General features: G+C 43.3%; 1 protein-coding gene across 30 annotated transcripts; it reads right to left on the minus strand.

Moving 5' to 3' along the window:
- Positions 1 to 5,566: 5,566 nt before the first annotated feature.
- TPM1 (tropomyosin 1) lies at positions 5,567 to 26,108 on the minus strand. Of its 30 annotated transcripts, none has more exons than XM_050903344.1 (10): positions 25,834 to 26,102; positions 24,769 to 24,894; positions 18,244 to 18,377; positions 16,867 to 16,984; positions 16,306 to 16,376; positions 15,979 to 16,054; positions 14,800 to 14,862; positions 14,473 to 14,542; positions 13,115 to 13,193; positions 5,567 to 6,509 (listed from the first exon to the last, which is right to left on the minus strand). In XM_050903344.1, the coding sequence occupies exons 1-10, from the start codon at positions 25,945 to 25,947 to the stop codon at positions 6,476 to 6,478; spliced, it is 885 nt and encodes a 294-aa protein (XP_050759301.1). In that variant the 5' UTR covers positions 25,948 to 26,102; the 3' UTR covers positions 5,567 to 6,475. The 30 variants fall into 30 exon arrangements, with proteins under 30 accessions (XP_050759301.1, XP_050759296.1, XP_050759305.1 ...); XM_050903339.1 differs by lacking the exons at positions 13,115 to 13,193; positions 15,979 to 16,054 and adding exons at positions 15,411 to 15,486; positions 25,074 to 25,199 and having other exon boundaries at positions 25,834 to 26,101; XM_050903349.1 differs by lacking the exons at positions 5,567 to 6,509; positions 15,979 to 16,054 and adding exons at positions 11,578 to 11,643; positions 15,411 to 15,486 and having other exon boundaries at positions 25,834 to 26,096.
- Between the last annotated feature and the right edge of the window lie 1,816 nt (positions 26,109 to 27,924).

The following is a 27,924-nucleotide window of genomic DNA, read 5'->3' on the forward strand; positions in this document are numbered from 1 at the left end:
AACCTACATACCAAATGTCACAGCAGCTAAAGACCCAGCAGCTTTGACGCAAGAGAGAACTACTCATTGTGCAATGACTCTATAAAGCTTGATTCTACAACACTGAGACTTTGCTCTAATGGGACTGTTTGTTTGACTACGGCTTAATCAAACAGGTAGGCCTTAGCTGTATATACTCTACATATTTGTATGGCCAAAGTTGTATATGCACTTGTCTGGTTTGGTAAAATGACCTTCAAAACAACTTAGCTAAAATGACACAAACCCCTATACTACCTGCACTCAATTTAAACTTGGATTTTATTGATTTTCCTCAATTAAATCCAAACTGTTAATAGCAAGTGATTCACAAAAATAATGGATCTAGAGTAAGCCCTTTCTATCAGTTCTTTTGCTAGCTGTAGTGTTCCTAATGCTAGCAGCATATACACTGATGGGGAAGCAGAAGGAGGAGTCAACTTAATTGCTCAAAATGGCAATAATCTCTGCTTCTCCTCCACAGACAGAGACATATAGGCCCATGTGCTTTTTATTTCAATTTACAACAGTAAGTCTCAGCACAGAGCGCCTCCCATGGATTAACAACCAGTTTGGGTCCCTTGGGCTGCCTCTTGCATCCACAATCCTTCCCATCCAGTTGTTAATCTCCAGGAAATGCCTTGCACTCAGCTATAGCTGCATGTGAGTGTAATAAAAGCACACACACATTTACTACATGTTTGCAAACTGCTGAAAAGCAGCAAAAAATGGTGGTTTTGTCTTTTTTTTTTTAAGTGTCATGATTTCCTGGTTAAGGGAATTGATAATAAAGTCCTAGCATAGAGAAATTTAACCCAGATTCTGCCGGTGTGGTGAGAACCACTGAGAGAAAGGATTTTTATTGATTTTTACAGGAAAAGCTCCTGCATGTTGTACTTTAAACCCAAATGCGGTGTGACAAAGAATTTGCTGCTACCTGGACTTTGCCAGCCACCTTTCTCTGTGGCAGAGGAATGCGGTGGCTGCAGGAACACAAGCAGAGGTTACAGGAGCAGGACAAGGCATAACTACATGGTAGCATTGAGAGGGAGAGGATTCATTCTTCTGTAGATCACCTTCATGCTGTCTATACCCTCCTGACCAGCCTTTAGCCCCCGTGCGCAATTCTATCATATCATTTCCCTTTTAGCTGCTTTCTCGCCTAGTTCATCTTTTAGATACATTTTTTTTCCTGGACAGCCTGCACAGATTACATCATCCCTTTAGCCTATTTTATAGTCTACGTCTGTACAATAAACAAATAAGGAAGTAGTACAGCAATCCAGATTAAGTGGAAAGAAGTCTGGCAGGCTCCTCCTTGCTGGCTACAGAAAACCATAACCCAGGAAAGATTTTGAAGCATTTTCCCAGGCTATTTCTCCAACTAGTATTCTTGTCAAGAGAAACATGCAAACTATTGGTGGACCTGCAGAGAAATGCTCTATTTTTAAACTGGAAACTCACACAGATCTCCATGTTAATATCAATACCAATGTGTCCTAAGCAAGTTAAGACAACTTAACCAGAGCTTTGCAGTTTCACCTTCCTGATTATTCTTTCACAAATTCTACTGTAGAGACACCAGACCGGCATCATTTTCCTCAGTGGCATGGACAACTATCACTAGGTGTTAGGCCTTTGCAGGTTTTATCCAAAGAAACACTGTTTGCCATGAGCTTTGGCTGAGACAGATCACACGGACACTTCCTTCACATTTCTGTTTGAATCTCAGCAAAAAATGAAACCAACATCGATGAAAGGAATAATCCTGAGAAGTAGATCATGGTCAGGCCCTGGAATAGAAGGCATTCAAAATACTTTGCAGAATCATGGCCCCAAACATATTTCATCCCTTTATACCCACAATCCATATATGTTTGCTGTACACAAATGACAGAAATGTTCCCACAATCATGCATGCCAGTATGCTATGGCATGTGGTACTGTCAGTTGCAGCTAGGTCTGCAGGACTTCTTTTTTTGGTGTTGGCTCTATTTTTGTTAATGAAAAAGATGCTGTTTAATCTTTATCCAGCCATTCCTCAAATCAGCAAAGAGATAGGAAGAAAACAGTGCTGAGGTGCCGTTAAAGGCCATAATATTCACATCCAAAATACTACGTAATGTCCTTTCATTTCAGTGCATTATGAGTCAAGAAATAACAAATGGGAAGGAACAGGTTTTTATGTGTTTGTAAGACTTCTATCTGCTTCTGTTTCCCATTGTTTCTGCTCTTATATAAATTAACTAACTGGGATATCTAGATTGCTCACTAAGCTGCTGTCATTGTGAGGGGTATCCTGCATTTATGCAATTCTCAGCAACAGCTTAAAAATTGGCAAGGCTATGACTTACAGAAAACTAGATAGGTTTGCAACTGAAGCCAAGAAGATTATGCAAACTTCTACAGATTTTCCATACCTTGGAAAGAATACAACACACACTGAAGTAAGTTACACAGCTTCTCTCTATTAAAAGGAACTATTCCTGTGTGCATTTTCAAAAAAAACTCCATGAAGATAAAAAGCATTGTCCTTATTTTCTCTACTGCTTTGACCTTTTTGCTGCAATTCCCTCTTAATCTTTCACTGATGCTCCTGGTTTATTATTAAAAAAACTCAGAAATTAAAGAAAAACCCCACCAAAATGAACACCTAAGGAACAAATATTCTATTTTCCCAAGTGCTGAGCCATGTAAAAAGTATTTCCCCACCTCATTTTTAAATGTTTTAGTTGGCTAACCACTTTCTTCTTTTGCTGCCACTAAGACATTACAGCAGTCATAGACAGCCCAGTGTAACAGATAATCCTACAATACTAGAAGTATAGCAAAGTTTGCCAACTTAACCCAGATTTTGAGTAGCATCAATGACAGCAGAAATTGGTTAATATGCATAATACCTTATTCAGATAGAGATTCAGATTTCTCACTCAAGTGCTAGAGCTCCGAGAGGCAGTGCTCTATAGGTGCAGGCTACTGCTTTAGCCTTGTTTCTTAAAGAAAAGGGTACTTACGTCACTCTTATGTCTGTCTCTCATCCCAGTCAAAAACTCTTGAACTGATTCACTAGTTTTGACCACATAGAACTCTAAAAGGAAAATTATATTTCTGCAAGTTTTGTGAATGTAAAGAACCATTAAGACAGAAGAGCATGCCTATGAGCATCCTGATGGAAGGAAAGGCACACCCTGCAGCATGCCTTGCATATTATTAGACATCAGAGAAATTCCATGAGGGAGCAAGAGACAACACAAATGTCTCAGTATCTGGAAAAAAATTCATTGCAAGTTTACAACCAACCACGAGACATGAATCTGCAAGAAGGCAGGTTTTGCCAGTTCTGGTGCTCTCAGAACTACTCATTTCATTGAGAGAGGACAACTCACAAAACAACCAAGACAATTACATAGCATTGCTGTACAATAATGGTATATTTCAAACTGCCAAATGTGTTTTTGCATTGAAGAAAAGGGTGAGTAGCTCTCTAAACCAAGACACACATCTTGAAGAATGCTGAATGACGCAGGGTTCTGTAATGTAACAAATTTTTAGAGTTAACACTTCAGGCAAAGTAGCTGCAAGAGGGAGAAATTCCCATTTGTTTGGAACGGGGTTAAATCAGAGCCCAATTTATTTATTTTTACAAGCCAATGCTTTCTAGCTTCACCAAGTTTTGTCTGATCAGGCACTGCATGGAAAGAATCCATAATGGGTAGTGGCTTATGATACATGGTAGAAACAGATTTTCCTGCTCCAGCAAATACATCCATATGCCTATTTATGTGTCTGTTGCTAGTCAGCAAAAAAAGCCACTTGGTGTGATTCACCATTATGTTCACTGCTCCCTTCAGCTCTCCTTGGAACTGGAAAGCTTGTATTTACCTGCTATGAAGCTTTATGGATTCATCTGCAACAGTGCACTTTGGGGAAGTCTATTCTACAAACAGATTTTTTTCAGATTAATTCTTGCCTCCTTGCTTGCACATGCTTGCCCTATTAATAGTGACACGATCTCATTAAGAGACACTAAAACCACAGCCACCTCCTTACCCTTACACACAGTAAGAGGTGAATTCAGATTCCCCAAACCACAAACCAGTTTGTGGTCTCCTGGAAAGCAAGCAATTTTAAGCAGCAAACAAAGGGTCTGACCTCACTCGGACACATTCTTTGGGACCCAAGCACAGACCATGGGACCATAAAAGCAATCCAGTGGAGCAGGCAGCACACTCAGCTGTGTAAGACTCATGGCCAAGTGCCAGGAACTCCTCTGTTTGGCTCCCAGCACACCCTCCAGCTCTCTGGGTGGCCTTGGGCCCTACCCTACAAACTACTACCCAGCACAGCACTTCCTACTGGAAGCAGCCCTCCTGACTCCAGCAACACCACTCAAATCCACGAGTGCACGGAGACTTGAACTCATAGAGCCCAATTACCTGACATTTCATCCTTGTCCTAAGAAAGGAGAAAGAGAGAATAACTTACCTCTGCACAACTGTTATTTGGAGCTTTAGACTGTCGGCCTCCAGTACAAGCTTGAAGTACAAACACTTAAAGGGAAACATGAAGCCAGGGATTTTATCCTTTCCATTCAGGATGACTTGGCAGCACCCAATGAATCATGCAGAAGCTTGTAATGTTACTAAGTCCTCCCTTTTATAACACAATCAAAAAAAGCCAGAGACTCACACCAGTACATCTTCCCTCTCTTGACTCCCATTTAACCTGAAATTATGATGCATTACTTTACCCTTTCACCACTACACCAGCTGCTGAGAAAGTCACTTGTTTTCACTTGCTTGCTAAGGGTCCACTAATGGAGATTCTTTGATGATCTGGAAGGTTATCTATACCTGTCTCCTACCAAGCTCCTTGCTGCTAGAAGGATGGACAGCATCAACTTTCAGCAATATACTATAGAAAAAGAAGGAATAAGAATTATTTTTTAAGTTCTGAAGCTGCTCATTGACAGACCTCTTAATTCAAATAAAGATACCTACACATGTAGAAATTAGCAACCAGTAGTGAAAAGTTGGGTGAAAGGATCTCTCATGAACTTGACACATCATTTTGGAAGGTTTATCACTGTATCAAAGTAAATTAACACACATTAACAGGTAAGATATACAAATATATGGTAGTGTTTCCAAGAGCATGGCCTTTAGGGCTCATTTCCTACAGAAGTCTATGGGAGTTCTGCAGTGATCTCACTGAAAACAGTTCTGGTCAACAATGAATAATTTTGGAAAGCTCTCTCATCCGTTAGGGGATAGTTGCATTCTGCACCCATCTGGGAATACAATCAAGTGACGGGGACAGGTTCCTGCAATATGGCCCTCAAAGGGCCCCTCTTAGCAGCTGCAGATTCACATCAGTTCAAATCGCTGCCTTTCACTGCATTTTTACACATTAGCCTAACAGCACAGAAGAGACTGAAAGCCAATGTGTTAACAGTGTATCCCAATGAGAGACACTGCACACGTGCATATTTTACACAGCGATACAGAGAAAGCTAATGTGATGAAAAACAAATCACAGGAGAGCAAAATTTAAAAAATGTCCTAAAATGTGCATTTTATTCCATATCATTATACAATGTTTACATACAGGTATACTTTTAGAACTGCTCAAAGAAAGTGTGAAAAAAAGTGAGGTGAATATCAGTTTATAAATTCCTCCCCCTCCCCAAAATCCACACAAATAAAATACATTTTAAAACAATCTCTTCCAAATTTATGTTTTCTCCTGAATTTATTGAATCTTTCATTTCAACATGAAAAATACAATCGCATGAATACTCAAGGTGAAATGCTGACCTACACTTCTGTATTGAGTTGCAAGAACACAATTTAAAACCTCCAGAAGCCTTCACTTTTCTCTGTTGCTTACATACCTTCGTTTTATTGAATTAGAAGGCACAGAAAGTCCAAATCCTCACAGATCAATAAAATTCTGATAAAAATAAATTACTGTGCTGGACAACTCCTGACTTGTCTGATATCCAACAAGACTGCAGTAGAACCTTTTGTTCAAAATAGCACCATTTCCACCTGATCTCTCTTGAACATGAATCATTCTTCTCGTTAAAAATTGTAGTTGGCACTTGAGGTGGGACACTTTCTGCCACAGCCAGGATTCTTCAAAAGACTAAGCACACTGAATTGCTGAACTCTCTACAAAGTGTAGGTAACATTTTTGTTGGGAAATGGCACATTTAAACCATAATGTAATATAGCTTAACCCGCATATGGCTTGCCCATTTTGGTGTTTCCCTGACCCCTGCCTGATAATTTAGCAGATGTTCTTGTGACTGTGATGAAACTAAAATAAAGACACATTTATGGGGTTTCACGGCAAGCAGGTGTAAAAATAATGAAACAAATAATGTGGTTGCTGCTAAGAAGGTTTTCACATGTTGTTTAACTCCAGTAAAGTTTGATCCAGCATCTGATGCATACTAAGGTTTTCTTCTTTGGCATGCGCCACTTTCTCTGTTGTGGGATTAGAAAATTAAAACATGAATAGCAGTTCTTTGGAGGCACTGATTCTCAGAACACGAAGGCATGCAATCATCATTTCTATTGGAGTGTTTAGAAAGTTAAGAAATGTGCATGCTCATAAATATCGATGTCCCCAGACAACACATCTAGAGAGAATTCCAAATTAATAAAACAAATGGCAAGTAATGCAAGTTTAGAACTGTTTACAGCTGCATTTGTTAAGAAAATGCACTGCCAACAGAGACGAAATTCTTGCATGTTCTGGAAGCTCTTTGCTTATAGGAATGTGTGATGGTGAATGGTTTTGGTTTTTTTTTTTTTTAAAGTAGGCCAATAAAGATAATAATTAAGTTCTTTGCAGATCCATACTTTGTTTCATGTAATTCAGAACTTGCAAAGAACAAAAAAATTAAAACTAATCTCTTCTTCAGTGAAGTGACCTTTAGGAAATTTATTTCTTCTAGAAAATAAATAAAATTGAAGTTAGTAGCTTTATGTTGCATGCACACTTTCATAGGACAGTCATTTAACACACTTATTTGATACAATAAATGAGCACAATGTTCTAGAGCTGCACCCTACCAGAATCCAGTAATAGTAACTTCATACTAATGCAAGCATACCTTTAAACTGACCGGGTATTTTCAGATGGAGCTCCCATTCCTAGGTTTGGTTTTGTTTGGTTTGGTTTTTTTTTTAAAGTCAAATACAATCCCAATTCATAGTAACGCAAAATCATTGCGTTAAAGTCTCCAGATAACAAAACAGCTATACGTATCCTTTATGTTGGTTTGGAAATACGGAAATATGAATCCTGGTGAACATTTTCCTCTCGTCCATGTTCTAGTAAAAATCTCAGGGCCAATTCATGATGTCAGGTAAACTGAGTGTCTCTCTACAAGGCAGGCTGTTACTTTTTGGATACCGTTAGCTAAACGTTGTAGCTGTTTACTGAAGTGGAAAGGAGCTATTGCACAGCCAAAGAGCTTACTGCTCCTCCAAAGTAGGTGTGCATACAGATCATGAAAAGCCTCATGCAGAAGAAGCATTTTCATGTTTTTCCAACAGAAACTGAGAATTTCATCCATTAATTTACCACAGAATCAACAGCCTGAAAAAATCAATTTCTAGGTTTCTTGCTTATTTCTACATTTACTGATTCACTCTTAAGGAAATTTGGAAGAAGCAGTTTTTAAACAAGTTAACAATATAGTCACACTAAAGTTTAATCCTCATTCAATGCCAGCTTTAGTTCATTAGTTAGGCGACTGTTTTGCTCAAGTTGCTGGTAGAGTTGGTCTGTACAGGCAGCAAGCAGGTTAGAAGGGAAAAAAGAGGCAGAATGAAGACAGATTAGACAGAGAAAACAGTTAAGTAAGAGTTAATAAAGAAACTGGTCACACCACAGACAATTCAGTAACATACAGAGAAACATTTTACCTTTGGTTCTAGAACTCTAGTAATTAAATAGCTACTCCAAGGAACAGCTATTATAACCTATGAAGAACTGGCTAAGACTCCTGTTGTCGGGAACAGCTAAGTGGGAATAGAAATGGAAGAACTGCAGCTATATTCCTAGCAGAACCAAGTCCTGCTTTAATCTTTATGTACAGTGTGTGGAAGATTTGTTTTATGAGTGCCATTCTTCTTTGTAAACTATTTAAGATGTGGTGGAATCTCATGTGTCAGTGGAGGGAAAGCAACTGCGTCACAACCAGGGTAAGTAACAGCAGGAGAGATGCTGGTAGCCAACTACCACTAGGTCTGACTCAACCCGTACTCGTTTCCTGGGGAATCTGACAGCTGAAATTGTATTTTCAGTAGGGAAACATACTTCTGCTACTGGCATCGACACACTTTGATACCTTCAAATTGTCCAGTTGTACTTTGTAAGAAAACAAACCCAAACATTCGGTGAAAATGAAATGGAAGTATGAAAACCTGTGTTGCTCAAATATAGCAAACGGAGAGGATGATTCATGTTCCCTGTCAAAGAGAACAGCCACAGCTATGTTATGACAGTGCATTTAGTGAGAGTTGTTCTGCAGAGTGAAAGAAAGTTCCATGATGGTTTTTGACTGTCTTGTTTTCTCAGATTGTCCATATTCTTCTCAATAGTCTAGATTCAAACCGCACTCCTGACCTCTTGATCCCAGATTATTCCCCTACAGGAAATGACTGTTTCTGATTCTTTTCCACAAGCTTCCTAACAGCTTCCACAGAAATCCTGTTCCCCTCCAGGCTCTGGACACAGCAGTGGCAAAGCTGTGCAGTGAGCCGGTCTGTAGGACATAATTGTGCGGTGAGTGGCAACTCCTCACAGCTTCCTTCCCAGCCCAAACTCCAACAGCCAGCTCAGTAAAACCAGGGCACATTTCAGAGCTCTGATCCTGGACTGGTAACAACCGGGTGTTGTCTCTCTTATCAGGATAATGTCACATATACGTGGAAAAGACATTGAAACCTCAGAGTAACTAAAATTTCACTTTGTTTGGCAAAGTGTATTTAGTTGTTATTCAAACACGACAACATAATTTGAACTAAGAACTTGATGCTCACCTTCGTCACAGAAAACTCTCTTTAATTGAGGCAGAGATTTACAGTATTTCTCAACATCCAAAATGAGACTAAAACCCCCAGGTAAAGCATGGAAAGCATTTACCGAGTGTACAGTCAGCCCTTGATTACCCACAAGCAGTCTGTCTAGGTTGCGATTTACCACAGAGGTAGAGCCAAGGGCTGGCTCTGTAGGCAGCCACCTTAGGCCAAGCACGGAGTTCAAGCTTTGGTGCAGACCCAGTGAGGCTCAGCCTCAAGCACAGCAGAGAGCCCAGGCAAACGAGACATCAGAGCCAGCCTTGCACTCCTGTCAACAAGCCTCGTGTACATGACTAGCTACACACGGCCAGACCTTGTGGGATGTACAACATAACGCACAGGTCAGGTCCAACGGTGACAATAGTGCTGAAATATGCTGCAGTGAGAAACCACAACAGCTCCACGGAGTCAAGATCAGTGCAGCAGGGCCAGCTAGGAATTCTATACGCAGCTACCTGGGTATCTGCATTGCATTGCCCATTTCCAGTACTCTGTCCAGCAATTCATCACCCTACAGTGCTGATTACGCGTGTTTGAAGAAAAAGGGAAGATTTAAATACTGATGTTCAAAATTACTGTGTCAAAAATTACCAGGTTCCTACATTGGATTTTGCTTTTTTACTTAAGAAACAACAGTACTGCAAGGAATTGAGAGGAAAAACAACATTGCTAACACAATAAACCAAAACAGACAATAGATGAAGGGGTTGGAGTTGCCGTAGCATAAGTTACTCTGGCTCAGCTGACAAGTGACAGCTGACCACATTTCCCACAACTCTTGTATTTGTGAAGTTAACCACATTAGCTTCAGTCATTTTACAAATGCTCATCCCATTATATTTGGTTAACCTTCACACTAAACATTTTACTTTTCAGTTGCAATACACGCAGTGTATAAACCCACTTACTGTACCTCAACTGATGAGCAGTAAGTTATTGTCACTGGACTACCTGTGACTGCTGATACACATACTGTACTTGGGCTTCTCCCCATTGCCAATAACATTAGGACATGTGTCATGGGATAAAAAACTGGGATGAGATGAAGTTATCTGAGGATGGCAGGGGGGAAGACACTGCATCCATTTGCAAGCCTTATCTGGAAAACAGGTTTTGGGGAGGGGAGGAAATCTAGCCTAGACTGCACTGCTGAATCATCTTGAAGTTGAACAAGAAAGCCACATTTACATTATTCTACAAGCTAAAAACTAAAACTCAGCTACACTGAGTTTATTTAGCTGCAGTGACTTAGAAACTTTAGCAATATATACAGTGACAGGCATAATCAGAAATCAATCCACTTTAAACTGATTCACTTTAACGTGAACTGGAAAATAACTTCTTTCATTGTGAAGAAAATGAAGTTAAAGCAATAAACTCTCTAGCTGCAAATAACAGTACAAAAAAGCAAGGTGTCAGTATTTAATGCTTCATCCTTAATTAGGCACTGCCAATCAGGTGAAAGCCAATGCTTAGGCTTTCCAACCTGAAATCTGTATGTTCCACTTTGCAGCAGAATCATTTCATTATTAGTGTAATGATGAGAGTTTTCCTACTCCAGTTCTGAAACATTTCTCTTGAGTCTGTAACTCAAACTCACAAGTCTGAGCTAAGCACGAGAGTGGAAAGCTACCGCAATCTCCCTCCTGAACTTCCAATCCTATCATGCCACTCAAGAGCAGTATATTGTTAAAAAAAAGAAGTTAGCAAGCAATGTCTTTGCTGACTAATCGAGGTGTGAAAGAGGGGAAAACTTTTTTGCAAGAAATTTAAAGGACTATTTTTGGGTGAAAAAAAACAATTTAAAGTTTTTTATATTGCCCCTTTAAATCTGTCTCAAATATTTAAGTTAACAAACACACACATTTATATAAACACAGGAAGTCTTCAGCATCAAGCTAAGAGAAAATTTCAGACTTTAAAGTGAAAAATCTGGTGTCAAGCACTTAACTGCTCTCTCAGCCATGCTCCCACGACCAAGTGACCCCAAGGAAGTAGTGTCCTTGCAGATTTTGGCCTAACAATAACAACTGAAAAAATTCCCATAACATCTATTTGTCATTTTATCTACATCAGATTTTGAGAGAGACTAAGATCATAACTGGTCAGTTTTGACCTCAAAATACCAAGAGTAGTATTCTCATCCCATAGACTGCTATCACTGGCTTTGCATTGTCAACATTCAGGCAAAAGTGTTTGCAGAAAAAAAATGGAAACACCAAAAAAATTTAAATCCCTAATGGCAAAAAAAGCAATTTTTATTAATAACTGAAATAGTTATTTAAATAAATAAAAGGCAAGGGAATAGCAAAAGGGATACAGCTGGGATGTTTATTTTACATTGAGAGATGTAGAGTTTCTGTACAGCAGAGCACAAACAGAGCATGTTCTGAGACAGGCGCTAGAGGAATAGAGTCAGCTAAGCTAGAAGACAGGACAATGAACCCATGAAACATCCAAAGCTTGGAAAGATGTTTTATCCAACCCGATGAAGATGTCTTTGGAGAAGTGAAGCAAAGAAAATTATCTGCATGAAAAGAAAAAGTGAGGTAAGGTAGGAAATAAAAAGGTGCAGTAAAGACTTCCAAAAAAGCAGCAACAGCACAGCAAAGCCCAGCATGCCAAGACAACTACTAGAGAAATACCACACCATGCTGGGACTGGAATGCAACAGTAACGTCCTCATGTACCAGTAGAGTACATATTGAAGTTTGTTTTCCATTTAGAAATATCCCAGATTGAAGAAATACTGTAATCTCTGTACAGAGAGGAGGAAAAAAGAAATCTATTTGCTTGATAAGCCACTGAGCAAAAGCATACGTTGCGGGGGGCAGGGGGGAATTAAAAAAAAAAATAAAATCAAAGCATACAAAGCAGACAACATTAGACCCCTACTAAAAAGTTGGGACAGAGCAGGAGGGAAGTAATGAACAGATACAGGGATGAAAAAAAGCAAAGAAAAAACATTTAAAATATGGGTGCATGCAAAATACATTTCAAGCTCTGAGAAAAGCTTATGCCTTGCTGAAAGCATGCCAGCTTCCAAAAAGAAATGCTGGGACTAAACATCGCAGCTCACAAGCACAACTCTTCCTCTTTCCCATGTCAACTGTACAGGGTTCATGCAAGTGAAAGGTATGAGCATGGGAAGGTGGATTTAGCATAGCTGACCTCTGTTCAGAGTTTTAGGTTGATGGAAGAGAGTCAGTTTGTGTCAAACACTGCATGGACTAGTCACACTTTACAACTGATCATTCTCCTGCTTTCCTGCTGCCTAATACACTCTTTATTTTTCCCCTTATGACTAAAGTTGATATCACCACATTTTTGGCATATGCAAAAAAAATTACTACTACCCTCCACAAAATATGCAGAAGCAACTTACAATTCAATTGTCACTTTTATGGGTTTAAATGACAAAGTATTTCAAATCAACTTCCGCACTTGTAATTTAGTGATAACAGCTGAAATTTTCAGAGCAGTTAAGGAAATTTAGATAAACACTTTGCACTGGCATTAATAGAGAATACAGCTAAATCTACCTTTCTTTGAAACTTTTGTAGGAACTCTGCCAGAGAAAAACTGTGACAGCAAAAGAATACACTCTGAATGCAACATGTACCGAGGCAATTTTCTTTGGTAAACTGAACATGATGGGCCTGGTAGACAATGCTTGAACAGAGGTGAACTGAAAGGATAAATGCAGAGCTACAAACAAAGGGCAACCACAAGACACAAGGATTGCAGATACAGAACGAAAGAGTAAACATGAGCTTATTAGGGAGCTTACAAAATCACCATGAGTATTTACCAGGCTAGGCACAACACTCACCCACACTCTGCCACGGTAAAGAAATTGTTCATGGTATTTTGTACACCTAGTCTCGCTAAAGGAATGCGTCTCCCGCTACAGAGGGAGTATAATTTCACAAGGCCGGAACTGCGCAATCAATGAGGGCAGGGAAGCAGGTGCAGGCACAAGCTGGGAAGACATTTACATGGAAGTCATATCGTTGAGAGCGTGGTCCAGCTCCTCACTGATGGCTTTGTACTTCAGTTTCTGAGCATATAGCTCATCTAACATTCCCCCAAGGGAAGGCAGAGGTGTGCAAGGAAATGGAGCGTGATCATGGGATGGAAGGTGAAGGTGGTGGCATGGGATACCATCCAGAAGCCGTAGGAAAGGGGAAGAGCACACAGGAAGAGGTGTTGCGACAAACAGAACAGAAGTTACAAAATTAGAGAAGAAAAAAAAAAATCAACAGTGAATAGTTTTATGCGACAAGTTCATTAACTGCGCTGCTAGTGGGGCAACCTGTGATACAGAGAAAATGAAGGAAAGAAAAGTGTACAAGGGAAGTAAAATCCATGTTTCACTGCCCTGGATTTTTGTTTTAACGCACATTAGGAGGGCACACCGGAGCTAGGGAGAAAAGATCCAAATATGGGGCTCAAGAAGGATGTTACCATTTATTTTCTACCACTTTTTTTTTTTAAACCACTCAGGTTTGTGTGATGTCATAAACTCAGTTTCTTACAGCAATTTTTGTTCCTTCTAAACACTTATCTTTCTTCTCTGCTTCCTTCCTGAGTCAGTGATCATAAATTTTCAGCAGCTACCTAGATATTTCATACCCTTTATGCAGAAGTCAGCCTGCCATGCCAAGCAATCAAGCTTCTTAAAATCCTAGAGTTAGTGTAACGCATCTAAATAGTAAACTCCATATAACTTTTAATTACAAAGCACTACTGAATTATTTTCTCCGGAGGGAGAAAGCACATTCTACTATTCTACTGCAGTTCTGAAAGATTTATCAAAACCTTAAAACAAACTCTCTGGAGTTAAATAAGTTGTCCTTCTGATTCTATACAGAATCCATTAGCTCTACTGAAAAACAGCAACTGGTCTATACCACAAAATGCCTGCCCTGACCCACACTTATCGCAGTAATAAGGTAGGTTAGCTTGCTATGTTCCTAATTATTACAAACATAACACAGCTCTTCATCAGCTTTTTAGTAAGATAATAATACTACTTACCATCTGATCATTTACCCTATACATTTATATACCTCCAAGTAGAAAAGTATAAAGCAAAAAAAAAATGAAAAGAGTCTTGAGAACATGAGAGAAAAAGGAACAGGCAAGAGCAAAACACTGTTCACCTGAAGCATTTAAGTTATCAATACATTTCAATTGGGAAACATTTTGCCTATTTTACACTTTGATCAGACCCATTTATATAAGCAGCACAAGTTAGGTGAGTACAATTGGGTACTGAAAAAAACCCCGCCACCAACAGGAGAATAAAAGATCTGTATTTCTATAGTAAGTGAGAAAAAACAAAACCCCATACCTTCTAGGTCATCAATGCTCTTCTCCAGCTTGGTTACTGACCTCTCAGCAAATTCAGCACGGGTCTCAGCCTGAAGTTGAGACAAATACAGACTACTTTAGGAAACACACACATAGTACTTACGAATAGAGGAGCAACAATTCAAATGAGGAAAAAAGTACAATGAGAGGAGGCAAATAATAAAGCGATACTAATTTTTAGGAGACATTTAACACTAAACTGTCTCTAAAATGACATGTTTATCCTTAAAGCATCAAAGTAGTGTTTATATTAAAAGAATCAAAGTTGCATTGGAAGATCTGTTGTAAAGCACAGCTCTAATTTTACCTCCTTCAGTTTGTCAGTCAGGACTTTAATCTCCTCTTCATATTTGTCTTCCTTCTGTGAATACTGTAATTAGAAAGAGGATCACTGATATTAGACCAGGTATTCTAAATATACCAAGAAAATAGCACATTCAGGACTCTCTTCTAATAGATCAACCGTATGCAAGAAATTAATATGGGTATAACTAAACTAATTCCACTTACCAGACTGCGGTAATACACAAGAGCCAAACTTCCCTTGAGTTATATTCCAGTGCTATACGGTGGGAACTTTGAGTAGAAATTAGTACTACAGTTTTAAAGAGGAGTGGCATTTGGAGAAATTAAATGTTAGCACACAAGTGCCATTTTGAGGAACATTCTATAAATAATATTTAATCCTGTCAGGCTACTTAACAGCACATGTGGTCAAATAATACTAACCTATTTGGAACTAGAAGGAATGCTAGGTTCCGACAAGAGTCAAATATGAATTGAGTAGTAAGTCCAAATGCTTCTACTGAAAATGGCCTTGCTGAAATGCTGCAAAGTGCTCATCATATAAAGAAAATCCCACAGGCCAATCCAGATGACAACGTAAGGGACACATTCTCACATAAGTCTCTAGCCTACCTTCTCAGCCTGAGCCTCCAGCGACTTCAGGTTGTTGGTCACAGTTTTCAACTCCTCTTCAAGCTCAGCACATTTGCTGTTATTTCGGAAGGAAGGCAGGAAAGGGGCGGATGGAAGATTCAGTCAAGCAAAAGAAACAGGAGAAAATAGGGGGAAAAGATAGAGAAAAATGAAAACAATTACAGAGCAAAAGAACAGCCTCAAAAGCAGCTGAATCCATCACAGGTTGAAAGCAACTCTTTACGGTGCCAAATTCCATTTCAAGTGTATATTAAAATGATGACCAGACAGAAATTATCTACAGCCCTTGGCTTACACAGAAGTATTTACATAGCCTTTACATGTGAGACAGTTCAGCTTCTTTTTGGCTGCACAAGAGATCAGTTTTAAAGGTAAAAATGAATAAATAAACAAAAAAGAGACCAAAGAAAACCACCAAAGCAAGATGCAAAGAGAGTAAAGAGTGTAGTGAGGACTTATTTGTTACTACTGAGTGAGCTAACTGGCTATGGAAGCTGAAAGACTTGGGTTGCAGTTAAACCTAAAAACTGTTTATTAGTATCAGTACCTTATCCTCTGCAGCCATTAATGCTTTCAAGGTTTGATCCATTATTCTTAACTGTTCTTCCAGCTGTCGGACTTGGCTGTTAGTGAACACATGAAATGCACAAAAGCCATTCACATAATCAGTGTGCAGGTACAGCATGCAGTGACAAAACACACGCGCACACACATATGAACACATTTACTTTGGCGTTGACCATTTATTTCAACCATTAGAGTAAATGAGCAAAACATAGCTTTGAGCTGAACACACTGTGTACTGCCAATGTTTCATGCTGTTACAGTTGTCTTGTAGCACCTCACACACATCTCAGGGCAGCTCAACACTTACCTTTCTGATAGTTCAGCACGTTCCTCAGCCCGCTCCAGGTCACTCTCAATGATCACAAGCTTACGAGCCACCTACAAGAAAAAGCAAATGACAATCAGGGATATTATGTTGCTGCAGCACACATCACCTGTTTCTAGAACCTGCAAAGCAGGGAGTTGGGCCCCTTTCCATTTTTTGGTCAACACATAACTTTTGATTACGTGACAACTTCATTATTCATTTGAGTCTTTGTTATCTGACATTTTTCAAGACCTCTCTTTCATTCACCAAAAGGCTACTTAAAAATATTTTTCTCCCTAAGAGACCAGGGAATACTCTCAACCATTTTAGTGCAAAGATCTGACACGGATCTCCTGCCACCTTGTCCCCGAGGTACCCGTGTGCCCATTTTTCCTTCCACAGCTGCAAAGAGTGGTGTTTGTGATCTTTTGAACTTAAAAGGTAAAGGGGAGTTAAAAAAAAAAAAAAAAAAAAAAAGAAGAGAGAGAGAGAGAGAGAGAGAGAATTACAGGCACAGCCCAACAGGCTTTAGAAACAGATGACCTGCACTCAAGAACTGACCTCTTCATATTTGCGGTCAGCCTCTTCAGCAATGTGCTTAGCTTCTTTAAGCTGGATCTCTTGGATTTCCATCTTCTCCTCATCCTTCTGGGCTCTATTTTCAATGACCTTCATTCCTCTGAAAGACGAGAAAAACAGGAAATGCAAGGTTCAGGGCTTGCCAGTTTATCTCCAGCTCTACTACTACTGGAGTGCGACTTTCAGACAGGTGTATTAAGGTGAACGAAGCATGTCAGATACTTCATTCTTCACACCATAGATCTAGTCCTGGGCATTCACACTTGAGAAGTTCAAAGGAAAGAAGCACGTCGTAGGAAGAAAGAAAATTTAATTTGTTTAGCTCTTACCACAGTTCAGCTGTACTATTCTTTTTCATTTTAAATTGAAGGAAAACTGATGTTATAGAAAGGTAAATAAAGGGTCTTGCTTCTAAAGACCTAATAAGATGACTAAAGACACCTGTGCTTTTACACTCATCGTGAAGCAGCATGTTACAATCCCTGCAGGACTGACAGGCATTATGTTTATGGGCCAAACAGATTCCAGTGAGTTTTGCCACGTCAGAGCCTTAGAGCACTGAAGCTCTCTGTGCTCTGCATAAGCAAAATTTAACTCCTTCGTAACAGGAAACATTGCATATTGCCCCTTCCATGCATGTTTGACCCAAATTCTCTTAACTATTTCACAAGGCACTGTGAGTCTCAGGCGCTTTTCTTTTCAACAGGCTGCATCGTTAGCGAGGTAGAAATACATATACAGAATATGTAGGACTCTTCCCAATAAAAGATACTATCACAGATATAAAATGTAATTTATAGAAGTAAAAGAGAAGATCTTCCAAAGCCACAAATCTTGAGTTCCTAACTTACATTAAGTACGTATGGAAATCCCAGCCTAAAGCTGAAGGAATTATCATGCTCGCTCTCCTTTGCTCACCTTCATGTACCAATCTCGCCAACAGGAGAACCAAAGCCTCTTCCAGCACTTTGCTATTCTCCAGGTGAGATTTTCTACCCACAATGAAATCAAGAATCACTTGACACCACAAGAGAACACATCACCCTCAAAAAGTTGTCATCCTAATAGAGAAGTCTGGGCTTGGCCAAGCAGTTTTCCCAGGATGTGGCATGATACATCAAAAGCCCTATCCCACTTAAATCTTATCTTTACGACTGAGATACGAAAAATAATTCAAGCCTACACATTTTGGACATCCCTACAGACAAGCTGTAACTGAAGTCCACGTAGGCAAAGGAAGAGTGGATTACACATGTTCAGAGACATAGGAGTGGTTTAATTTATTTCCCTAACCCACACCCTGGCAATTATCATCTTTGTCATATGGCTAATGATCCATTCAAGAGTGGCCCCACCTACCTTTCACTCTCATCTGCAGCCTTCTCGGCCTCCTCCAGCTTCTGCAGTGCAGTAGCCAAGCGCTCCTGAGCCCGATCCAACTCTTCTTCAACCAGCTGGATGCGTCTGTTCAGAGAAGCTACTTCGCTCTCAGCCTAAGCACAGAAGAACAGAAATTAATTCATAATAAGGCACACATCACCTCTTGTAAAAGATTAGCCCACATACCTGCTAGTGCCATTTAACAGCACTTCAGTAATTTCTGACTTCATCCACTAAAAAGCCCATAGACAGAGATGTACATGCCCTCACTGAATTGTGAAGTTATTACTTAACGGAGGAAAAAGTGATTAATGCTTCCTTTAAATGAAGCACATTAAGGATTGTACAATTTGTACTAGAAAGAACTGCACTGGAAGAATTATGCATCGTTCCCCAAATATTTTCTGTTATTGTATTTGCACACATTAACCAATTATAGTCTCCCCCCCTTTTTTAATCAACACAGACTAATTACGCGATTCTTCTACATTATCCCAAATCCTTTATTTATGACCTTTTGCCATATTTTGAGAAGAATTGTCCCAATATTTCCTTGAGTTCCATAAGAAGGGTTCAGCGTAAACATGCAAAAATACACCTAGATCAGCATTTGCAATGAGACAGCTGACACAGAGAGAGCATGAGAACATTTAAGAAATGCCCGAATACCCACAAGTTTTGTTTACAGGCAAGCTATGCAAGAGCCGACAAAGAAGGCACCAGCAGAGGCTACAACTCAGAAGGGCCCTGGTACAGGCAACAACTGCTTAAAAACATCTATTATTTTTCCCCCCATACTGCCATCCACAAACCACCTCCAGATTTGCCTCTCTTGCATTACCTGTTCACTTCATCTTCTCTATAACACTTGCAACTCATCTGCCTCTTGTCATTACAAGCTTTTACTTCTGACATTCTCAAACCTATACTTGCTTAAGTTGCCGAGTAAGTTCTATAACAGCCTTCTTGTAGTAATCTCATTATTAAACTTTATTTCTTTCAAAAGAATATTAAGCTTGAAATATATATAAAAAAGTCATTATTCGAAAAAGTTAATTACTTCCAAGAATAACAGTTACTCTTAATTAGTACTGAAAATGATCTTGCTATATATGAGGAAGTACACATCTGAATTTCCTATGATGTCTAGTTGGGGGCGGGAGGGAACCAACCCTCTATCAAAAGTAGATACCAAAGTATCAGTTTGGTACTTTAATTAAAAATTCAAGGAATTGTTACTTGTTGCTTTTACTAACCAGAGGCAGCTAGATACAGTTGGCCACAGCTAAAATTTTGTTGTACATAACACAAGTAACTTACACACCAGACAATTAAAAAACACCTTAGACATAATAGTAACATTGCCCCACTAGAATGACTGGAAGTAACACATAAACAGGGAAGCAAATATATATTTGAACGTTAATGAGTATTGGCAGTGAATATGTAGAACCAGGAGTAGAAGAGACTTCATCCTTAGAGATCCACATTAACCCAAATATAAAATCTTTAGCTATGTAATCAAGCAGCAGTACTCCAAACCTGTGTTTTCAGACTTCTGGCTTTAAACAGTAAGAATGTGAACATTCTGACTTGAGAAAGAAAACAATCTTTCATAAATGTTACCCTTGGGAAATCTGTAATGTTACAAGTTAATTATTATCGTGTCAAGACTCCTCATCATGATAAGAGCATACGATATGCTTAGAAAACACAGGGTGACTAAAGTTCAAGTTTTTACTTCCTGCTCCAGTAACTCAATAAGGGTTTACCAACCAGCCTTATATGGCCCAAGTTATTCTTCTGCAGAGCAGGACTTCTCTCCTTATATGGTAAGGAAGGAAAAAACCCCAGTGACATTAAGGGGCACTCCCACAGCCAACAGACAAACATAACCCTCTGCGTTTTTGCTATAGCACTTATACACCACATATTTTTACAATGAGCGATGACATGGATAAGTTACCATCGGGTGTTAATTATTACTGTTGTAAGAGAGATTCTGCTTTCCAGAAGAAGGAAGAAAAATGCATTCTGAAAACGTGATTACCAACAGCCCCTTGAGATGCATGCACTCAAAACAGAAGAAATTATTTTTTAAGGCAATGGCTGCTAGTCACAGCCTTGAAACTTTCAACAATCTGGTTTAACAATCAAAAGCTGTAAGCTGTGATATGTTTTGGCCACAGCTTTAGCTTTTTCATTGTTTGCGTATCTGTACCTTGCACAGGAAGAAAAAAAACCCAGAACAACCCTAGCTGGTCACATGCTATACATGTAAGGCATTGCACTAAGGGAAGGGTCAGATTCACACCTCGGCTTGCTTGCTGCAAAGTTCTCAAAGCCTCCCTCCTCAAGCATGCAGAAATACAGCTGCAATAATAAAAAAAATCAGTACATAGCTAGCACTATAGAAGAGGCACAGGTCTACATATGCCTGTGAGTTCAGTTTTCTGCCTTTATTCACCCCAGCAGTGACCCCTCCAAACAAAAACTTAAATACCATGTAAACGTACTCTGCAGAATTCCACATCACCCGCATAAACCAACTCCAGGGAAGAGACAAACATTAACCTTTAGGATCCTAAGCCTTATAGCAATGTGGCTGAGCTGTAATGAGAAGACTTCACCAGCAAGCTGTAATCACTCCTCCAGCGCTATTCCTTCTGCCACAAAAGGTAACAGCAAAGCTTCCCACTTTAATGGGAATCCCTTAATATGTTGTTTAGAACAATACATGTTACTGAAACTAGGAAAATTGGTCCTTTACTCCACAAAGCTTAGAAAATGAGTTTTGGGTTTTTTTAAGAGAGAAACCCTTACGAAACAAATTAATGACTGTGACATGATCCCTCACTGAAAAAAATGGATATGTGAAGTGATTTGCAAGAATGCAGTAGTTACACAAGCGTAAGAAGCCATATTTTGCTCCTTGGGAAGATCACCTGCAAGTAATCAGAAGGCTCTTCCTTCAAACTTGCTGCCCAGAATGCACAGAAAGCCCCACGTTATAAGAAAATCCAATAATCACAATTTTTTCTATTGTAATAAACTACATGAATAAGAAATTTGTTCTTTTGCTGCACTTTTATGCAACCACTGAAGACACTAAAACCACCACAAAGGACACTATACATTTTATAGCAGGAAACATTAAGTTACAGCTGCTAGAATTCCCCAAGGTCAGTGGCAAGGCAAACAACAGCCCCATCAGTTTTTTGCTGTAACTGCTGCTCATAACTACATCTTTCTGCTACAGGAGTCTGTGCTGCTCACACCTGATCTTGTCTCTGCCTAAAACTGCACCTACTGTTCCCTTCCCATCTTAGCTAGGGTTTTTGACAAGCTAAACATACTACAGATGTATAGTGACAGGGGCCATATGATCACATTGTTGTGGTGTTTTCAGGTACTGTGGGTCAATACTTGGACATGGCCATCTCAGGTTCAGTCCCAAGTACGTAATTTCTTAACAGTCGGCATGCTGACCTCCCACAGTTGAACTTGTTTGGATGGGATAAGAAAACAACCGACGCTTGCAAAAAAAAAAAAAAAAAAAAAATTTCATAAAAGCTTGCTCAGAACCTAATACAAAGCACCCAATCTCAACCATCTCGCCCAAGTTCAGCCCCATTCCAGCTCAGCATTTTGCAGTTGGCCAGCAGACCTAGTGCGGTCCACTTCGGCACTCCAGCTTTGTCTGCCCCACGCACCACTCAGGTTACTGAGCCGGAAAGCACAGCACTCCAGGCCGAAGACCGCCGTGACCCACTCTTCACCTGCGGCCTCTGCCCGCAGCGCGGGGAGCGGGGTGCCGCAGCGGCCGGCAGGTAACCATTTTGTCGGGGACGATCGCGGCGAAGGAAGCAGCCGCCCGACCCGCCGGCCAGGGAGCGGCGAGGGTCAGCCGCGCCTCGAGACCCACGCCCGGCGCCCCCGCCCGCTCCCACCGGGCCGCGGCTCCCCAGCCGGGCCAGGCCAGGCCAAGCCGAGCGGGCGGCCCTACCTCCTCCCGCAGAGCCCGCTCCTGGTCCACCTCCCGCTGCAGCCGGCCCGCCCGCTCCTCGGCGGTATCTGCCTGCTCCTGCAGGCTCCGAATCTTCCTCCGCACGGCCTCGAGCGAGCTCATCGCCGCCATAGCCGCGTCTCCCCCGCCCTGCACCGCCTCTCTCCACCCGCCCCAGCCCCGGAAGTCCCCCCGCGCCGCAACGCACCGCGCACCGGGGCGGGGCCGCCAGCACCGAGCTGGGAGCGGCGCAGCGCACCGCCGAGGCGGGCACGGAGGCAGGCCCCGGGGGGAGGCCAGCCCCATCCGGGACAGGGCTCTGCGGCGGGGCCCTGCCGGGCCCTGCCGTGCCGGGCGGGGCCGGGCCGTGGGGACCGGGGCGCGGCGACCGCCGCCAGGTGGGCGCGCTGGGGCGGCAACGCCCCCTGGCGGCGCAGCGCGCGCGGGCTCCCGCGGGCCGGGCCGGGGCCCGGGCCCGGACCGGGACCCGGACCCGCCTTCCCCCCCCGAAACCGCCCCAATATGAGCATAATAAAATGACACCGAGCAACCTGCCCCCGCCAGCTGCTGCTGCACCTGGCCTAGCTCCTGAGACACGGGGAGGGGAGAGGGAGCTGCGGCTGCCCCCTCCCAGGTGAGGTGGCTCCGGGGCTCAGGGGATGAGCCTGGCTTTTCCGCGGTGAGTAATACCGGCGAGGTAAGGTTTCCTCATCCCCCTGTGTAAGGCGAGTCCACCCCAGGGAGCTGGCACTCCCTCCCCTGCCCGTGTCTTTTTCCTAAGGCTTGGAACTATCCAAACTAGTACGGCAAATACTGGGTCAACTGCAATGCCCCAAAGATACTCCGCATCACCAAAAAAGAATGACATCCTTAAAATGTCAGACATATTCCATGCGTATCATTAAATACAGCATTTACCTTGATGAAAACAAGCCAGACATCTGCCTACCCTCCACCTGAGGGATGACTGCAAATACAATTGCCCTCAACTAGCTTCCAAATGCTGTTTTCCAGCAAAGGAAAATGGCATTCGGATTGGTTAGGAAGACCTTTCATTTCAAAAAGGGAATCTAGTAGCATTTCTCCTGCCTTCATCCTAGGCGAGCTGTTTCCAAATAGTCTGCATACTTTTCCTTATAAGGAATATCTCCCCTGGATCTATATGTGGTTCCTTTGAACAAGTTAAATAAACGTCCTGCTAGGAAGCTGCCTCTCATCTATGCAGCCATACACAGAGGCAGACAGACATCTGATCCACATTATACATAGAACCCCTTTCTCCCGCTCCTATGCACGCTTACGTTTGTTAAGTTCTTGAGTTCTCTTTCAAAGCTATACAACTTAACTGCCACACTGAAGTCAAACCTTTTTTATCCTTTGTTCATTTTGGAAGTAAAGTAAGATAAAAGCATGTTGTCTTTCATGCAAAGTTGTTTGTAACATTTCCCCTTCTAAAAGTATCCTTCCTCTGCCTGAAATACTTTGCTTGCTTCATCTGTGGCAACTCCTCTTATTATTATGGCTGTGAGATTAATTTTTAAAGCTGAGTTAGAGGAAAAGGACGGTCATCACTTTGGAAGTACTGTGCTTTCACCTAATCCTATAATTCAGACCTGAGATTTACTCAGAGACAATTGGACTGTACAGCAGCAGCCACAAAGATCTGGACCTTAACTGCAGAGACAACAAACTTGCATGGTTCCATGCATGCAATACATTAAATGCATGTCAGGGGCAGACAGGTGGGTGGGATGAGGGCCTGGGAGAGACACAGGCTCTTGCATTATTACCATATAAAGTACTGAGCTATATATATCTCTCAGCTTGCTCTCAAGATCCCTGTCCTCTGAACTGCAAACCTAGCAAGTATCATCTTCCGGACAATCTTCTCTCACACGAGACTGAACTTTTCTTTGACAAGTGAAACAGTTCCACTGATTTCCACGAAAAAAACCCTAGGAGCGAATCTTTTATCTCAGGGACAAGTGAGTGAGCCAAACTAGTATCTACCAGCAGTTCTAACACATGCGTGCCTAGGAACAGCTCTCTTCAAGACAGAACTAGCAGCCCTTGCTCTTCTGGATCTCCCTCTCCTGGGTCTACTTGCTATTAACTGATTCTGCTTAACTATCAAGATAGTGTTGTTCCAGCCTGAGCTGTTTTCCCCATCACCTGAATGGACAATCCACCCTTTCTTTACTTTCACGTCTAGAGCAGCAAGTACACCACCCTTTCTTTACTTTCACGTCTAGAGCAGCAAGTACACATGAAAAGCACGTGTTGAGTAAGCAGAAACCCAATCAAATGCCTCTGATAGTGTGCAAACCTCATGCAAGGAGGCAGTGCTGCGTTTCCCACCTCCCTGCCCAGGAGGTGCCTGGACCCTGCCCTCAGCAAAGCTTTGGAGTGCTGCTTGGTAGAAGTCCTGGCTGTCCTGTGCAGAGGGAGTGCGTGGTTTCTGTACTGGGGTGGTGGTGAAAGGGATGGGGGTAACTTACATCTGTGGCCTTTTTGTCAGCCAGTTCCAACTTTTCCTGTGCATCTTTAAGGGACTCGGAGTATTTGTCCAGCTCATCCTCAGTGCCCTTCAGCTTCTTTTGTAGAGCCACCAGCTCGTCCTCCAGCTGTGATACGGGTGGAAAGTGGTGGAGAGGGGAGGGCGGGCAGGAAAAGGTGCAGCAGGCAACGTGATCGTGCAAAGGGAGAAGTGCGAGTGCAGAAGAGACAGAAAAGGACAGACGGACAGAGAGAGAGAGAAGGAGAGACAGTTAGATTCTCTTTGCTTGTGGCAAGGGCACGATACCTTGGCAGCATTCTCCTCTGCGGAGAGGAGGCTATCCTCAGACTTGTGTAGCTCTTCCAGCACTTGGTCCCTTGCATCCTCCGTCACATGCAATTGCTTTTCCAATTGCACAATGTCATCCTCTAACTAGGTGCACAAGAGGAAATACAACGCACAAATATGTTTCTCCCTGGGCTTAGAGAAGTGGCAAATTAATTTTTAAATCCCTCTCCCTTCCTCCCTCCTCCTTCAGGATCTCCCAGAAACGTGCAACAAATGTGCCCCCCTCCCCCAAACGAATAAAGCCCCAGGTGTAAAGGAGGGGGGTTGGAGAAGGCCAGGAAAATGGGAAGGGGGGGCAGCTGAAATCGGACAAGTCTGCTGGGGGGTGCTGGAGGGGGCGAACACAGCTTTAAGTGTCCTGTGCCAAACCGCAGCATGTCTGTCCATTGCTAACCAGGTGCTCGAGGCAGCCTCTCCCAGCCATGCCCCTATGACAAAGACACAGAGGCCATGTGGCTGTCCCAGGGCCCCGCTCCCCAGCTGGGGTGCTGGGGGCAGGGGGAACGACCTCCTGCCGGGCCCCTGGGAACCTCCAGCCAGGGGCTGCCAGGGTGAAGTTCTGCCTCAGGAAAAGTTCAACCAGTTCTGCAAGGGATGGGGGTGGAGGGGAATACAACAAGGTACATTGGAGGAAAAAAAAAAAAAAAAAAGAGAGAGAGGAGTCGTCCGGAAAGACTTGCGCCCCGGCGCTGGCCGCGCCCGGGCCCTCAGTGCAGACCTGCTTGCTTCTCTCCTCCGCTGCCTTCTTGTCCGCTTCGGCTTGCTCGGCTCTGTCCAAGGCGTTCTCCTTGTCCAGCTTCAGCATCTGCATCTTCTTCTTGATGGCATCCATGGCGGCGGTGGGCTAGGGCGCGTCCCCGCGCGAATTGCACCCGAAAGCAAAACTTGAAAAGCTGCGGGACAGCCCCGAGTCCGAGACCCAGCCGCGGCCCCCGAGGGAGCGGCGCGGAGCGGCGCGGAGCTGCCGGGCGGCGGGGCTGATCCGTGCGGGACGGGGCGCCGGTGGAGTGCAAGCGGCGGGCAGGGAGCGCCTCACGGATATGTACTTTCCCAGGGGGCTGACTGCATTCCTCAAGACATCCAATACTTTTTTGGAAAGGGCTTTTTTTTTCCCTCCCTCCTCCGTTCGTCCCTACCCCCTTCCCTCTCACTCCTCCCCGGCTTTTTTCGGAGGCTCAGCGCTCCCATTCGCTGCTGCCTGCCATTTGACCGTAGATATGACTATATATGGGATGCGATGGGCGAGGTAAGGCAGGGGAGCAATTTGTTCCCATTTCCAAATAGGCAGGACGGGACATTTCGCTGCTACTCCGGGGGGGGGGGGGGGGCGGGGAGAGCAGCAAGCCGGAGCCCGGGGAGCGGAGGGGACGGCCGCGCAGGCTGCTCAGGGCGGGCAGGGCGTTTGGGTGACACTAGCCCTGTGCTGGAGCCGTCCCCGCCCGTGGAAATCAATGTGTTTTAAAGCAGGAGAGTGGCGGAGCCGGCCGCGCTAGGCGGCAGGGGAACACGCGGGGCTGCGGTGGGGGCAGCTGGAGGGGCAGGAAGGGGTTAACTGCATGCATGTACGGAACGAATGCGTTTTAAGACCTTCCCTCCGGCAGCCAGAGGCAGGGGAGGAGGAGGAGGAGAGGGCATCTCTACTGAACAGTCAGGCTGCAGCAAGTGCGGGCGGCGGGGTGGTGGGCCGGCCCGTACAGCGCCGAGCACGAAGACCAGACTTCACGGCGAGGCCTTGGCCGGGCGGGCAGGGCTGCAGGCAGGGCAGAGCAGGGGCAGGGCTGGGCTTCCGCCGGGACCCAGGCCGAGGGGGAAGGGGCTGAGGTGCGACCCAGACCCCTGGGGCGGGTGACCATCGGGGGCACAGGAGGGCTCTCCACTCCTCCCGAGGCGGTGCCGGGGCAGAGCAGAGCTGCCAGCAGCTGCCAACGTTTCCCACGTCTGCTGCCCTCCTCTGCAGTACCTTGCTGGGACTTCTGGCTCTGCAGGGAGACGTGCCTCGTTGCTGCACGTGCAAGGGGCACAAACACTGAACTGAAAAGGCAGAGGAGAGTTACAACGCCCCTCAGCTGGGACAGTGGCAGGTCAGCTGCCCTCCTGGGGGTAGCCCCAGCTGTGAGGGATGGAGCCCAGGAGAAGCTGCGACAGAGAAACTGGCTGGAGAGGCGGCTTGCACCCTCCGCCTGCAACGCCAGCGAGAGACAGCCAGCAGAGAGAGAGACAATTAATAAAATAACATATAATTAAGTGGAGACCTATTTTCACTTCTGGCGGGTCTCAGTCTCATCAGCACAGTGAGCAAGACACAACACGCTCTGTCCCCACAACGCACGCTCCGCTGTACAATGCAGAAAGTACACGGACATGCACGAGCCCCACAGGATTTGGGTTGCACAAAGAGAAAATTAAGCAGCCTCTTTGTCTGCGCTCAGTACTTGAAGCAGAAAATTCCTCCCTGGTGCTGTCACTGGATCGGCTGAACTGATGTTACTTTGCAGCAGGAGGGAGTCCTACGGTTTCTGGCCCGCTGTACTTGCCAGGGCAATAAGGGCTGGATTTGCAAAGCAGGCCTTGGAGGCCAGCTCCTGGAGAGCTTAAACATGCTGCACCATCAAGCTTCAGCTCTACAAGGTAGCAAAGCCCCCTGATCAGGGTTCAGACCAACAGTTGTCTTCCCCTACTCCTGAGAAAGGCCATACTCTGAATTCAGCTATGAGCTATACAAAGTTCAGAGAGGCTCACAACTAGGCACAGGGATTCATGTGCATTGCTACTAGAGAGCATGGAAGACCATTGGCAAAGTAGAAGCTTT

The sequence above is a fragment of the Gymnogyps californianus genome, chromosome 11 (assembly GCF_018139145.2).
Source record: "Gymnogyps californianus isolate 813 chromosome 11, ASM1813914v2, whole genome shotgun sequence".
Lineage (NCBI taxonomy): Eukaryota > Metazoa > Chordata > Aves > Accipitriformes > Cathartidae > Gymnogyps > Gymnogyps californianus.